We start from the raw sequence: 16,649 nt of genomic DNA, 5'->3' as shown, positions 1-16,649 counted from the left end.
AACAATCTTAGTCAGCGATTTGTGATTACTTGATGGATAACATTTTTATCTTTGTAGAAGCACAGGAGCTATTCCCCAAAATAACAATACAAAACTTTTGATTTGAATCATTTTCACTTGCAAGTCTTTTACTCTTGCTTCCTATCCATTTATAGGCTTTACAGTATTGTTAAACAGAGGGCTGCACTACAAATAATTTGTTTTCTACATTTTTGAATAATAAAAAACAATGCAGTAGAGGAGATGCTGTAGTATTTATTTCACACACCAGGGGGCACTTGGGAACAATACTCTGATCCCAACCTACTTTTATGGAATCCCTGTGGTTTAAAAGTGTTATTTGCCCATTAGTCTCCTTTCCTTTCTCACTGAAGCTAAATTTGCTAATACTTAAAGTTAGATTTAAAGAGGACAGCTAAGAGCTAATGTTAACTTTGTTGAAATTTATGCGACCTGAACATGAAGAACCTACTCCTTGCAATATCCAATAGTTCAAATTGAGGTTATAAAACACAAAACATTAGATGCAGCTGAAACACTACTGGGGAGTGCAAGGTGGAACAGTTATAAACAAGGAGGCGTATTCCCCTAATCTAACCACTCCTCTATGTCAGGCTGCGCTTCCGTGTTTACACACCCACAAAAAACAGGACACACCAGCGGCCGTCGGGTGAATGTTTACCGAGCAAGCATAGAGTGGTGGTGAGGAAAGTGACAGTCACACTGGAGGCTTGGTGTATGGTGAAACACAGGTGATTTCAGCTTCCCCGGTTGCATCTTAAAGCGGAATGTTCACTCGAAGGGGGCATGGAGACGTCAAGAAATCTACACAGAAAGTTCTGGACCCAAAGAAGGATGTACTGACCCGGCTCAAACACCTTCGGTCACTGTTAGGTGAGTGAAATGTCACCGGGCTTTGGATGCTGCATCGTCGATGCTTAGCTAGACAAGCTAGCTAGCTGGCACCAGCAGACGGCTAACGTCAAACAAGGCGTCAGGTTAGCAGGCTGTCTGTCGCTGCGGTTAATATATTGAACCGGTTATCAGGTAACATGCAATAACACAGTGGCAGACTAAAACATTTTCAGCTATTTGAAGTGTTTGACGTTCCCCGTCTGTGTTCATTCATTTTATTTATTGCCAATATCAAACCAGCCGCACTGTGATGAGGCATGGATGCTAGCTAATGCAAGCTAGCTCCCTTGCGGCTAACTAGCCAGCCAATATTGCTAACTGATGCTGTCGTGTTTGGGCATCAGTCGTTAACATTTGTGGCAAATTAATCCTGTGTCGTCGTGACCTGCATTTATGTGTACAGACGGATATGACCGTCATAATATTATGCTTAAGTATGAACAGGGTTTTCTTGTTGCAGTCTACCTTTATTGAGCTGCACTCAAATTACTCTACCCTGGTGATATGATCTGGAAATGCTAAAAAACTGTAAATGCACCGTACTGGTTCAGTCCTTTGTTTCTTATATTGGAGGAAGTGCAATATTTATGACATGTCATAAAGCTACAGTGTAGCTGTTGTTCCAGCTTTCTTCCTGCGCGTTCAAAAGAGACCCTAATTTGCAAGGTAGAATAAGTCTGACCTGTGCCATGCAGAAGAGTTATGTGCTTAATCTAAGCAATGAAGAGGGGTATTTAGTAGTCTGTAACATAGCATCAGTTGTATTGTAGTTGTACATATATGACATTTTCATCGTGTCCCACACCTAGCTCTGTTACCATATCATAACATCACAACAGTTTACTGTGCTGCTTCTATGTCAAACACTTATCAGCACAGCGCAGACAAATTAGGGTCAGCGGGTACTTTGGGAAAGTGTGAAGAGGAACAAAGTTGTCATCAGGGAATTGAGAAACAATGCACTGTGTTCATCATAAGCACAAAAGAATATGTGATTTCTCTCCAGAATTCCTAAGTAGGTCAGTTATGTGCACTTATTTCTCTGTAGCATGCAAGGATGAATGTCTAGGTCATGCAGTTTAATATTTTGCTTAGTAGATTAATCATAGTTGCATGTACGTACATTATATGAAGTCTTATAACTCCAAAGAAATTTGAAGAGACACATAATACATCTTGGAGTGGGTATGTTATATATATATATATATATATAACAGATTATCTCCTTTGATGTTTGCTAAATATTTAAAACACTATGACTTGCTGCTGTATTCGTGAACAAAACTGCTCAAAAATGCTCATTTTGGCAAAGCCTGACATGTCTGTGGTGGCAGTAGAAGATACGTGGAGTTTGAGCTATTTGCATGCTTGCTTTTCATAGTGTTGTGGTGTGTTTTATTGATTTATTGGACAGTGGCACAGCTGTGGCTGCCAGTATCAAGCTTGACCAGAAGAGTGTGAAGTTCATATGGTTAGATGTTTATAATAGCAATGTCAAGTGCAACCAAGGTGGAGGTCAGTACAGAGTTGTGCATGTCCTCTTGTGTTTTTCTTTCCCTCATGTGCAGCCAAAGATAAGGCTGCTCTGTTTGTCTTGTGGCTGATAGTAGGGCCTACATGTTGATGTCTCCTAAACTCCCAGATTTCACCGCGGTTTCAGCCAAGGAAGGATTTCCTCCTGGTGCTGCTGGTTCCTGTGTGGGCAGGAAGTGGTGATGAGAGATGGGGTGCCATGTAGCAAAGGACAGGGACTAGAGGAAATATAGCTGACCTCTCTTATTGGTCACATTGTTGTCTTTTTGAAAAGAAAGCTAATTATAATGGTTCATACTAATAGCAATAGAGGCTCTAATAGCTAGTGACAATAGGAAGTTTAATAAGTAGGCAGATCTTAAAAGGTTTGTCCTGTTTATATAACTTTTTTTAAACAGCCAATAGCAACTGTAGCTATTTGACGTGTGCTTCATTCCCATAACTTTTCCATAAGAATTTCACAAGTTAAAATAGCTCCAAGGTCATTGACTGTCGGCTATACAAAACTTCATTATTGTGTCTCGTTGACTCTTATGGTATTGTTGCCAGAACCAGAAATTTGTTACACAAGCTTGTTGAATCCAGTTGTAGTTTTAGTGGTTTTGTAGTGGAAAGGACGATTTTGCGGTCTGGGCTATTTTCAGAGTGGCCCTGTATTGGTTTTCTGCCCACTGAGCAGATCTGTGGGACAGAGTGTGAAAGCTGCTGCATGTTAATTTGCTGGTCATGCCTGGGTAGATTTGGCTGAGGTCGTTAATTACAGGAACCCAGCAAACCACCTGATCACTGGCTGCTTCTCTTACTGGTGGCACACAGAGGTATTCCTTTGACTCTTTTCCACAAAGTCATTCTTATACCCAGGCCTGAGTGCACTCTGTATGCACTGATGCATAACACTGTTCCCAATTCCTACAAAAATAATAACACTGACGATGCTGCTGTGAGTGTGGGACAACCTTAATTGATTTGATAGTACATAGAATTGTTTATTTGAAGGAATCCCAAAGGCAATACATTTTTTTATTCAGTTCCTCCACTTAAGTCAGCTGTTGACAGGCATAGCTGAGTGCTAGACAGACAAGTTGAAGGACTACATCACATTATCAACTGTACAAAAAACTGTATCTATTGTTTGTTTACATTGGTCCTCTTTAGCTGGTGTAAACACACTTAGCAGGTGATCTGCTTGGGGACAACAGTGAATGTGTGCAAGTGTTTCTAGTGATAACAGTCAGCTGTGTTTGTTTGTGGAGTAGGTGTTTGCAGTTTTTTTTTTTAAGGGAGCTCAGTCGGTACTCATCTTTCAGAAGAAATGAAATATGTGTCATTACACCTTTTGCTTTTTTCCATGTGTGGGTTCTAAGTGTTGTCTGGGTCAGGGTCAGCTGAAAGTGCTGATGCTAGAAGAGGAAATCACAAGTTGAAGCACCAGGGGAAACAATGAGCACAACACTGGAGAGGCTCTCAAGAGTCTCCACTGTGTGGCAGAAGTAAAGACTGAGATCACTCGACTTTTGAATCCCCCGCTTTTATAACACCCTCAGGTTAGATTTGTGAACAACTTGAGCCTTTTGATATATTTTATGCCGGACTCTATAGACACAATATTAATACCTAACAGGTAGTGAAGTTAAGTATAACTATACAGCAATTAGTTTTTCAGCATTTTTTTCTTTCATGCTCACACACTGACATTGGTTAAAATGTAAACCATAGTGGATAATTAATTTAAAATACTTTATTGAACAACTTCTCCCATTATTATTAATGTGTGTGGCTTCCACGCTGGTATACCAGTATTGAGAAGCATTTGGTAGTATACAAAGTCCTATGTCATGATCTTTCCCCTCAGGTCATTAGAATTGCAAATCATGCCAGAATAAAGCGACCCATTGCTGCACAGCATAATTATTAGTGGTGCTAGATCAGTTCACCTAGTGTCTGGAGGATCTTACTGGTATTCTTTGGATGTCAGTTGTAATCACAGTAATAGTAGTTTGATCAGTTGTATGATCACATATAGTTAAAGAGCAGCCTCGGTAATGTAAAACATAAAATGATATGACATGTTTACATGACATAAATACCTTAATCTATTTTCTGTTGTGTTGTGCAAAGATTTTCAGTTTCAGTTTGGTACAAAAATACATTTGCCTGCACTTTTGTACATTTTCACCTGTCTGAACGATTAAAGGACACATACATTCATTAATATCCCCAAAGTCTTGTTTCTGTCCTGAAACAGTGGGCTGTGATCTTGTTTTTCTTCCTCAGACTGTGACATTACTGTCATGTGTTCATGTGCTTCCTCAAAACCCAAATTTCAGATATGATATAAATCACATGATGTTGAATTTTTCTTTTAGCTGCTGGGCTGCTGGAGAGTTGGGGATAGTAAAACACCACTGTACTGTGTTCTGCTGTGCATAATGTCTGTGTGATGTTACACAGTGACACAGTGAAAAACCAGTTTGTCCTGTTGCAATGTTTACCTGTCCTGCCTGTATAATAACCAAACCTAGAGCAGGCCTTGCGGTTTATCAAGACTTTATCTCAGAGTGGATTTATGTGTTTTGTTGATTTTCTGGATGCCCAAGCACCCAGTAATCTTTAGTGGATTTAAAGTAAAATAAACACTTAGCTTCAGCTTACAGGAGTCCAGCTTGCTACTTGGAAGTGTTTCACTGCAGGTTTTATCCTGGTAACTGGAGTCAGTATAATAGTGGCTGATAGGTGGATGCTTTTAGAGAATATATCTTACATGAACTCCCTGTTAAGGAAATTTGTAATGCCATAGAAATGAGAAATTCTTAATAGTTCCTTGACATAACACAACTTCATGGGAAAAATAGGATAAGATTTTATACTTGTTTTGAAACCATATTACGAAGTGTATGTTACCCCTGCTTTGAAAAAATGGTAATATTTTTAAAGATACCTCAAGAGTGAAACTTGCACTTCTTCAGTGTTTCAGAGAAAAGCCACTCTCTAATGTGTGGGATCAGACTGGGATAAGGTCAGAATTTGCCAGCTCTGCCATGACACATTCACACTGTGCTCTGCGTAGCCTCATAGTCTCCAATCTGTTTCACAGCTAGACTCTGACTGCAAGTCAACAAGCATCATACAGCGTTTGGCACTGTGCATCATAATGAAATTACATGCACCAAAAGTGATGCAATTGTAGGAAATGTCTGTTTAATCACAATAACATTTTTATGTTTGTTTTAATGCAGCTTTAGTGTTCAGAGCACTGACTCATGAATAATACGATGGCCCTCGGACACTGCTGTATCACTTATTTAGAGCATCACATTACATGTTTAGAAACATTAGAGGCCCTATGACATTATATTGTAAAGAGGGTTTAGTTTATGACACACAGACACACTGTAAGGTCTTATGTTGTTCCTGCTTTGAGAGCACAGCATACTTTGCTGTATTGCTTTAGCCTGGCAGTATGTTAATCATTCTCTGTGAATACATTGCTTAGACAGGATGATACATAGCATTGCCAAGCCTGTTATTAATGGTTTCCCCCTATTAACTGTGACAGCTCCAAATTCACCAACCTATTGTGGGCTTATATGGCCCTGTGCTGCAAGCTAAAAGATAAAGCAGCCCATAAAAGAGGACTGTCTCGTCAGTACTGTTAGAAAACTCAAAGTCAATGCATCGAATCGACCCCAGTTTAAGGAACATCAATTTGACCTGGTAAGTGCTGAATTATGATTGACATCTCCAGACTGACACATTCACAAGTATTAGAGGCATTGGTGTGTTATCAAGGCCTCAAATGAGGCTCCTAATGACCTCTTCCTGTTGCGTCATGTGACAGACTCACCCTCCTCAGCTGCTGGTAACAGATTTATGATTAACCTTGTTTCACTATGGTCAAATACTAACCTTCACAGAGCCCTTTCAGCAGCAGCTCTGTTTTTCCTCACATCATTCGCCAATATGGCCTTTCACGGCTGATATTTACCTGATAAATAAAGAGGAATATTTATTCACCACAGAATAAAGGCTCCATTAATTTACTATAAATGTGCTTGAAGAGCACATATGCTATTGAAAACATTACAAATACTTGTACTCTTGAAGAAAATGAATTGTTACCAGGTAGCAATGTGGGGACATTTTTGCAAGTTGATAAGGTTCTCAGGTCTCACTTGCTGGCAGATTAAGTCGCACATGTTAATAATAAGCATCATCATCAGCAACCCACATAAACTGTAAACCAGACGCCGTTTCATTAGTCATGCTGTCCACTCAGTTTATGAAGATGCTCAGTCCTGTGGTCAAGCAAACATAAAGTGACAGATAGCAGGAGAGAAGGCAAAATCACTACACAAAACCAGTAGATCTCCGGTGAATCTTGGTATGCTGTATGGTTAGAAGAACTGTTTGTGATCAGTTTATAAAGAGACTATGACATTATTTTAACATGTTTGAATCAATACAATAATAGTAATGAGCTTACTCAGACAGTTTGTGGTGGCATAGTTCTTTAACAAATGAAATGTAGGGTTAAATTGTTCCCTTCACTCATACTGGGACTTAAACTAAATTTAAACCATTGGCTTTGTTAAAGTAATGACCATGTCTCATTGTAACAAGTATGTTACAATAGTATGTTTGTCATGTTATTCAATCTAAATTTAAAAATGAGGTGTATCTTATGATGATGATTTAAATAAAAAAATATGGCTGGAATTCACAGTAAAAGATGACATTACATAAAATACAAAAGTAGCATTGTATCTAGAGAAGGAATGTTGCTGCTTTTAAAGATCTACTTGAAACAACTATCAGTGTTCCTAATGGGGTCCACCTCTTGTTCCCAGATGACTGCCCAGAATATCCTAAAAAAACACTTCTATAAACCTTAAAATGATCAGTCTTCTGCAGTCTCTTTAATTTTGTCATGGTGAATCTATCAGCTTCCACATTAGCCCCTCTACCATATCTCTCCTATGTCTGTTGGCACCCTCCAGGCATCCCTCTGCTGGGGTTCTTAAAGAGTCCTCTGTGTCTCATCTGAGCATACAGCCAGGGAAACATATCAGTCTATTCTCTCCTCTTTTCCCCTTTCTGGCAAGACTGTAGTGCACCTGCAGTGTTAGTTAGCCCACAGCTAATGCAAATGAGTGTCTGATCAAAGACTTCATTCGACTGCTTTTGGTGTGTGACATGGCATATTAATGATTCAACTTCAAGTGGTATAAACAGCAGCACACATTGGAAGTTTCCTGAAGACTTAAATAATGGCTGGACACTTTAAACAGTAAATGTGAGTTTATATTGTATGTATTGTGTGCTGATTAAGTTTGAACAGGGGCCCATTGATGAATGTGTCAGTGGTCCATGAGCTTCAGTTGCCTAGATGACCTTCAGCCTTTAGCTAACAGGTTCAGTGTGCATACTGCTGTGTGAGCACACTCTTTGGGCTGCTACGCAAACTTTTAAATGCTTAATATCAGTTAATTTAAATAGCAAGCAAAGAAAAGAAAGTAACTATTCAGCTTAAGCTTAAAATGATGTTTCACTATAAAATGTGTGGTGATAATGTGTTGTAATGTGGTACTGTTGCACCTTAATGCTGCCTTCTTTATGTGTGAAAGGTGGTTATTGTCCTCATCTCACATTTGCTCATCATCCTCATCTTTTGCACATTATTATTATTATTCAGCTGGACCTTTGACATAAGGGTAGAAGATCTGCCCTTCCTGTAACAGGAAACACATCACAAAAGAGTACAGTGTCATCCAACCCAAACATGACATGGCTGGTTTGTTTGGCATGCATTTATTAATTCCACTGTGGAAGATTGCAGGTCACAGAATGATGGGGTTATCACTGTCAACATTTTGAGTGTTGAGTGAATGTTTTTTCGTTTTTCCTTGGTTTTCTTTCTGTACTGAGTAAGCCCATCAGCTGATTCAAATGCACAATCTGCCTTTTCTGTCAGAAGCCCTGGTCATTGTTATCACATTTTTCCTCCATTTCTGATGCTTGCTGTAAACATTAACAGAAGGTCAATTATCAGCTCATTGCACTGAAGTGCTGATGTGCAAGATTATTCCAGTGTAGTCATTCACATCTTGTTCTCTTTGGCATGAGAGTCTTGCAGACTAAAGTCTGACAGATGCAGGGCTCAACTATTTTGTTGGGCCAAGTGTCATCCACCAGCATTCCCAGGACCTGGAGAACAGGTTCTGTCTTTTTGTCCACAGGCTGTTACCTGAGAAGTCTGTGAAGGCCATTGAGTGAGGAATACTCACAGTGCTTCAGTGCTGGAAGGCTGGTCAGTGTTTTGTCAGTCTTTTCCAAGGTGGTTAGCATCTACCATCCATCCAGATACTTGCTTGTTATCAGAAGTTGTGTGATCTCCTAATTTTTCCCTTTAAGGCCTCTTCATCCGTCACACTCCATTGACTGAATAAGGGTATTTGAGCAGATGGTGAGCAGTGAGTCTGAAGGCTGGAGAGCATGAGATGACGGGCTCTTAGTCGTGTGACATGGCATATAAAATGACGCCCCCCCCCCAGCTTTTCCCTTCACCAAGTAAATTCAAATTTGTGTCAGTAAATAAGTCATTGTTGCAAATATGTTTCCATTTCTCTGTCCCTCTTGCACACTCTTGTACAGCATTGTCATGGATCAGGGTTGTTTTAATATTAAGAAATATAGCACTTACAATTTTTTTCCTATCATACATCTTCATTATCACAGTTTTAATCTCAGGGCAAATAAGTCAACTGAGTCATTCTCACATAATGCACGTTTCCAGCACTCCCCAGGAGCTGGACAGCTTCTGGTACTTTTCCAGTTTGCCATGTGGTAAAGTGAGAATAGCAACAGAAGGTGAACCTTAATTGCTGTTATTTTGCCAGGACTCCTCCTGACCTATATTTGATTATTCAGACAGGAATATCTCAAATTGTAGAGTATGGCAAATGGTAACAGCATCATACATTGAACTGGGGGAATTTTTTGTTAGTGTCAGTGTCAGTGTGTAGGCTGGTGTTTGATCAATAGATAGATAGAAAACACCTTTTAAATGAAATGCATAAATCTGTCACTTTAAAAAAAACATTTAACCCATTTGTCTTAAACTATATAAGGAACACACATTGTGTGGATCTTTCAGGCAGATTATTATTATATTCGTACTTCTGTTTAAGGTATATTTTTCTCAGGAAAAAAATATTTTTTTAGAGTGACACTCAAAGAAAAAGCATCAGTGATGCACTGTACTATGGATGCACTGCAGGCTTTGCTGGCTGAAGCAGGCAGTGACATTAGACTGCAGATATTACAGAACCTGCTCCCTTGTCAAATAGTTTTGCAAGCGTAAGATTTGGCAAACTAACTGTTAACTGTTATTTTTAAGTAAAGCTTATGTTGGATGTGCATGTTGTTGTCGTGTTCTTCTGTATTTGGCTTTTTTCACTTTTTGTTTCAAGAGCAACCAACATGTTGTAAATAGGACAAAGCAGGTCAGCTTAATTTATATATATTCAGGCACAACGATGCCTTTATATGGGAAGTTGTGAATGATTTCACATCTGCAATTTTTTTTCTTGGTGGGATTGTTAGAAAAGAATGGTTATGGTTTGTGGTTTGTATTGGTTATTGTTTTGTTAACGGTTATAGGTGAGGGTGAAATTACAGAGTAAGGAAGTGAAGCAATCAGAGTGTGTAAAAAGGGGAACAATTGGGAAGTCATCTGTGCAGCTTTGCTTTTAAACACTGTTACTTATGAAATAAAGAGATACAGTAATTAAAGAGAGAATAGTTGGAAGCGCTTGGGTCCCCAAAACTTGACAGTAGACACACAATTACAATGATAGACATTCTAGAACATTGCATCAGTTCACATGACTTTAATGTTTGCATGGCTGTGTGTTGCACCCTTTTATTCTGAAAAACATAATCAGGAAGTTGATCATAATCAGTAGAATCTCTGTAGTGCAGTTTCTATGGCTAAATCACAAATCTAAGTGGTGCTACAGTATTATGATTTTACGTTTATTGACACCATTTACCTTTTTTCCACAGATAATGTTGACAAGAGTGAACTGAAGGCATTCTTTGAGAGCAACTGTTCTCAGATTTATTTTATCTTCTATGAAAATTTCATTACACTGGAAAGCAACTTAAAACAAAAAGGTAAGCTGGAGCATTTGTGTGAACTACACACTCAGTAGTTGTGCACCACCCTTAGTGCTGGTTCAATAATTAACCTGCTTACTGGGCTCTATGGTACACATTATGGCAAAGGTTATTTTCTCTCTGCCCTACATAGTCACAGCAATGAGACGATGTAGTAAGTGCTTAGAAAATCAATTTCTGGTTATGTTTAGTATAACTGTGAACTGAGCCTGCCTCCAACAGTTGGGGGTTGGGAATTCATCCCCACTGGGAATTTGTTCTCATGACAACACAAATTTCTTGAATTAGTGTCCACAAAATGGCCCATATTATTGTTACATTATTGATGAGGCTAATGCACTATAGCTGCAGGTTATGTGTTTAAAACCTAGTGCTTTGTTTTCTGTGTTTCAGGGAACAAATCTCAAAGGGAGGAGCTGGACTCTATCCTCTTTATTTTTGAAGTAAGTAATCTGCCATTTTCTGTGCTGTGTCCATTTTCCACTGCTAGCTGCTAGTAGCTTCAACCTGTTTACTGCTGAACTTAGGGGTGGGATAATAGTTTCCATGGTGCCAAACCCTGGCTACTTCCTGAACTTGCCTGCAAATCAACAAGAGATGGTGCAGATGTAACAATCCTTGGAATACCATTTCCCAGTGTTACACAAGTGATCAGTTTTTATTTTAAATCCAACGTGTACATGCAAAGCTGAGAAGATATCTTCTGCCTGTTTATGTAGCGCAATGTTGGCTATATGGCCCCTCCCCTTGTTTTTCTTTTGTGCGACTTTGTTGCACATGCAGGTTAAAGTCCCCCACCTTGTTTTCCCACCTGACTGTGAAGACAGCTCAAGTTTCCAATACAAACAGTCTGCTCTCCAGTTACATTTGCTCAGGGCAGCACTGTAAGGGTGGCAGCAGATTAAAATAGTAAAGTAGTCTGTCTGTCTGTCATTCACCCATCATTCTATGTACAGTATGTCTTGTCCTAGATGTTACGATGACCTGAGAGTATAGTTGCTATATTGATTGAATATTGTCTGTATATGAGCAGTCCAGCTAATAAAGTATGTACAGCCATTAAAAAACTCAGTTCAGGAGATTGATATTGGAGTATCCAATCAGATGCAGTTGTAGTCTGTCTTTAGGTATGGATTCCTAATTTGCTAGTCAGGCATATGTGATGCAATTTCATCTCCAAGTATTTTCCTGTTATTGTATTACATTTTTAGTCCTGTCAGGGTGATGCATCATTGATTTCAGATCATATATTACGTCTAATTTGTCAGCTAATGTCCATAAAGAGTGGCAGGATAAACATTTGTAGTTTAGGCATCAGTGTTTACATGGTTTGGTAGTAGTGTTTTATAGCAAAGAAAACTTAACTTACTATTTCAATCCATTTTTGTCCATTCTTCACAAGGCAATCCATCTTGACTGTCTGCACACTGACCTGTAAATAAATCCTGGATTCATGCCTCCTACATATTTATGGACTCATCTTTTCAAAAAGAACTAATATTGAAAGCAGCTTAACCCTCATTTGTCCCCTTTTAGCTCCTGTCTGTGACAACGTGTGCTTTTGCCTGTGCACTGAGAAGATAAGCTTGCTTTGAGTGGTGTGTACAGGACAGATACAGGGTTGCTTTGATCCTGGGCTCTGGTACTATGTGCGGTCATTCTCTTGTGTTATCAATGGATGCATTTGTGTTGACAAACATGCATTTATTGTTTTCAGCAGGGAGCTGAAAGATATAGTAGGAGATGAACAATAATTGAAAACAATATTTTGCAGCACATGTTATGTGAAAGCTTATCATATTCTTTTGTAAAGCAAGCATATGTTGCATTCAAACAAATGTTTCATAAACTTAGTGCCTAAATACTTTCTGGAATTGCGTATGACGAGTTGTAGTCACAGGAATCAACAAATCAAAGCATGAATCCAGTAGGCCTCAGAGCTGTGGGTAAAGCCTATGTATGGGTAATGGCTAGTACAAACGCCATTTTGCAGCACAGTGCTTTGCGACACACTTTAATGTTTTATGACAGGTTAAGAAAAACAATAAGGCTCAACGTTTCTGCCCTTAGCCTTTTGTGAAAATTTCCCTGGAAAGCCACATGTATGTCCCCATCTCTCCAGAGAGATGAGAAATGTGTGCTCTTCCACCACCTGAGTCTACTGTTACATCCAAATTTGACTGACATATACAGTACATGTCTCCAGTGTGCGTTTGCTTCAAGCTGGCTATGTAGGGATTACTTTGCTGTCAGGATGAGGTATGTGACCCCTTTTTCGTGGGTTGCTGTGGGGGGAGTATGATCTCCCGTGCTGAGTCTGTTTGAGTAATGGATATCTAGAGGGGGTAATCTTTTGTCCCTCTCCCTAAACTCTGCTGGATCACTCCACCCCCACCCCACAAGCAGCCATTGCCATTCCCTTCCAGGGTTCCTTTGTGTCTACTGCCATGGAGGCATCCTACCATGGCAGCCACTGATGCTGCACCAGAATTGACAGATGAGAGACCTGATCTCTGTGAGAAACATTTATGTGGATTCCCACAGTAACTGAAATTACTGTACTTGTTTACCCAATTACTAAACAATAAAAGTAATAAAATTGACATTTAGCAATCTCTCTTTCCACCTCTAATGCTGTTTCATGTAAAAATGCAACTTTTTAGAGAAATAATTTCAACAGCACCCTGAAAGTTATTGTTTCAAGAGATATAATATCTGCTCTCATTGAACAAAACATTCCCTTTTTCTTTTTAATTATTTGGTCTTTTATATGAAACATTCTCGGTGCCCAACATTGAAAGTAAATAATAATTTGGTTTGCAAGACTTGAGAAATTGAGGACTAAATGTCACCAAGGTGCTACATTTACTATAAACACAGTCTCTCCCCTATATAATACAGTGTGTAATAAAAGCATCATGCTGCAGGTATGCTTCCTGCAACAGGACCTGGAGGTTTGTTAAGGAAGCAGGTCAAATTCTACAGGAGATCTGCAACAGAAAGTTTTAGTTTTCAAGCATAGACCCCACACCTAAAGGCCAAAAAAATGTCTGACTTCTAACCTGCCTGTTTTAGGATTTTAACTGCTGTTAGTTCATGGTCCACATGCAGCTTGACGAGCTTAATGCAAAAGCACACTCCCAATGTATTATGCAGATGGAGATGTCTCCAAAAAGGCTATAGTTGCTGACATAGGTGACTCTAGTAAATGGTAACTACAAAGGGTCATATTACAGGCCTGCTTATAGACATCTTTGTTTTTGTAATGTCATACATCTCCTAACTGATTATTATCAAAACAGGAGAGCTTTTTTAATTCAATGCTGCAATTACTATTATTACTGTACAGCTACATTACAAGGAAGTTTTATCTAGAGAGGTGCTGTAAACAAACGCTAATTACACAGAATGTATGAACCAGCTTTCTCTTTTTAGATAACTGTTGGCTGTCACATGAGTGAGCTTCTCAGGCCTTAAGGAGCTACAGTTTGTTTACACTCCCTTATAACTGCTGCTGACCTCTCACTATCTGAAAGCAGTTTGATTCTGGTGCCACTAAGGTTGTGGGACAGGTTAAGGGACAGCACTGAGACCAACAAAACTCAGAGGGAAGTCTGTACGCATCTTTTTTTCCCTCCAGGATGTGACCTCATCGTGACCTGTAGCCTGCCATCCGGACCTGAGTCAGCATTTTGAATTCCCCCTGTCTCTCTGTTTATACACCCATCTACATTTGAGACTTGGCTTACTGAGTTGCCTTATATGGACAATTCTGCCTTTTACATATCGTTAGAGTCTGTTTGTTTTTAGGAAACTGCACCAAATCTGTTGCTTTTACCTTACTTGCCGTGTTGCTTTATTTAACAAGGGTACAAGATAAACATTTGATCACATAGCAAAAATGGCAGCACAATTACCTTAAATTAAATAGCGTCATTGTAACTGTAACATCCTTCTAAACATTTGCAAAAATGTCTGAGATCATTCCCATGGCCATTAAGCGAAGTGATTTCTTTGTTTCTTTAATAGCTCCTCTTTATGCACTCCCAGTTATGACTGACAGCTCACAGTAGGGGAGTATTGGTTAATGCATAAATGCCAATCCACTGTGTAGCTTGGGTCTGCATTTTAAAATAGCTGAGTAGATGAATGTTGATGTCCGAGTACTTTGATATATATTGTATATTTTTCCCAAAGAGAACATTTTTTTCTCACTTGCAAGGGCAGTGAGTTAGCAAAGTTTGGTGATTTGGATTTGCTCTTTACCTCCATCTAAAATGCTTCATGTCTGATTTGTAAAAATATATTTGTGTGCTCCTAAAGGAAGCACACTGTAGCTTTGCATTCTCATATAAAAAAGAGGAACCTGAAACTGATGGCTGTGCTAACTGGCACTGACTGAGAAGTGAGGGAGGGAATCGTACTGCATTCTGCTGCTGCCACCCACTGGCCACAGAGGAAAGTGAAGTTCTTGGGTTTCAATATCTTAGCATACTAGCTCTAATCTTTCTAATCAGTTTAGATTGGCATTTGAATGGACAGTTTCCTCTTTTGTTAAATTATTTTGTAAAACAAAAGATTAGTATTAAGATGTTTTGTTACTTGCTTGAATGTTTTGTCTATTTCTATTTACAGTTTTGCTTATTGTTGGCTTCTTCAGTGTTCATTGGGACTAGATTTCATCATATCCTATAATACTTTCCAACAAAAACCCTAAACAACATGTAGACAACTTAATATCATCTGAGAGTACTGCATGTCTGTCACTGTCTTCAAAAAGCCCTTGTAGACCACCTCTGCGAGCAGCATATTCTGTGTCATGTTCAGGCTCTGCTGCTGGAAACCTAAGTACGGATCATGTAAATGTGTTAAGGCTGCAGTTGTACTACAATAATGCCCCTATCTTTATGCTGGAGTATGGCTGCAGATTAGAGTAACTCCACCAACCTTCAGTCTGGCAGACTTTACATTTGCCTCATATCAGCCAGTAAATTCCTCATTGTTGCAGCTGCCATTCCAGCTCCACAGGGAGTTTTTCTCTGAACTAGCGTCTTCATCTCATTCCCACTCTTTTCCTGGTGCTCTGTGAGGAGGGAGAAAGATGATGCTATTGTGTCTGCACACACATGCACACACACACAGAGGGAAAGGCTTAAGCAGGCTACCCTGCTGTGTTACTGACGAGCATAATGTCTCTGCTGGCCAAAGGAGACAGAGTGAAGGAGGATAGTGCAGAGATGTAATAATCCCATGTGGATCAATACCGAGGTGCAGCCATACGCCTGTACACGCATATCATCACGTCTTATGGATCAAAGACAAGTTGAACAGCACAGATAGTCATCCAGCGCCCCCTCTAAGTGATGTATGCCTTTCAATATCTCTCGCTGTCACTGATAATGACAGGGATTTAGTCTCGGAGAACAAGAATGGAAAGATAGAGGATGATAAAGGAAGAAGGAAGTTGTTGACAAACTGAGGTTCTCAACACTTGAAATGACTTCTGGGCCATCAAAGCTCTCAGCATAATGTGGTGGACCGTTTTTTAATGATCATGTAAAGACTTTACCTTGTCCTAAACAAAGAGCAACATGACTTTCATAATATTGTTTGGTATACTCTTTGACAATTATAGATACCTTTGAATTCCAAGCTATCAGTTTACAATTCACTGTTGTTCCTTACCATAAAGTAATGACTTTCTTTGAAACTCATCTTTTTTTTTAATCAGCATTTTTACTGTGTGGCTGAAGCAACATAATCTGCTGTAGTTCTGTCTCACATTTTTCTCGTGCTCTGTATCCTACTCTAGCCTGTGTTTCTCACTCTCTAGGCCAGATGAGCTTTTTGTCATGCTGACCATTTTTGGTCGTCTGGTCGAGTGGGTCAGAGCTGCATACATAAAGCACTAAAGGACAAGCTCGTCCCCTGCATTGCAATCATGAAGTCTTATTGGGTCAGTGATTAGGTTATGAGCAGAACTGAATCATTGGAGTATCAGTTGCTCACATTGAACTAACTAC

At 39.4% G+C, this 16,649-nt stretch overlaps 1 protein-coding gene across 5 annotated transcripts in view; it reads left to right on the top strand.

The window, feature by feature from the left end:
- The first annotated feature begins 652 nt into the window (after positions 1-652).
- ralgapa2 (Ral GTPase activating protein catalytic subunit alpha 2) overlaps positions 653-16,649 on the top strand; it is a 70,979-nt gene continuing 54,982 nt past the window's right edge. For all 5 annotated transcript variants that reach the window (XR_003669452.1, XM_028395215.1, XM_028395211.1 and 2 more), the window contains exons 1-3: positions 653-894; positions 10,513-10,623; positions 11,020-11,069. Coding sequence is in view for 4 of the 5 variants with exons in the window: in XM_028395215.1 (XP_028251016.1) it covers positions 789-894; positions 10,513-10,623; positions 11,020-11,069 (267 nt within the window). In the remaining variant the exon portion in view is untranslated. The remainder of the gene's footprint in view (positions 895-10,512; positions 10,624-11,019; positions 11,070-16,649) is intronic.

The sequence above is a fragment of the Parambassis ranga genome, chromosome 22 (assembly GCF_900634625.1).
Source record: "Parambassis ranga chromosome 22, fParRan2.1, whole genome shotgun sequence".
NCBI classification, from domain to species: domain Eukaryota; kingdom Metazoa; phylum Chordata; class Actinopteri; family Ambassidae; genus Parambassis; species Parambassis ranga.
The sequence above is the reverse complement of the archived record's forward strand: the minus strand, read 5'-3'. Positions and strand labels throughout refer to the sequence as shown.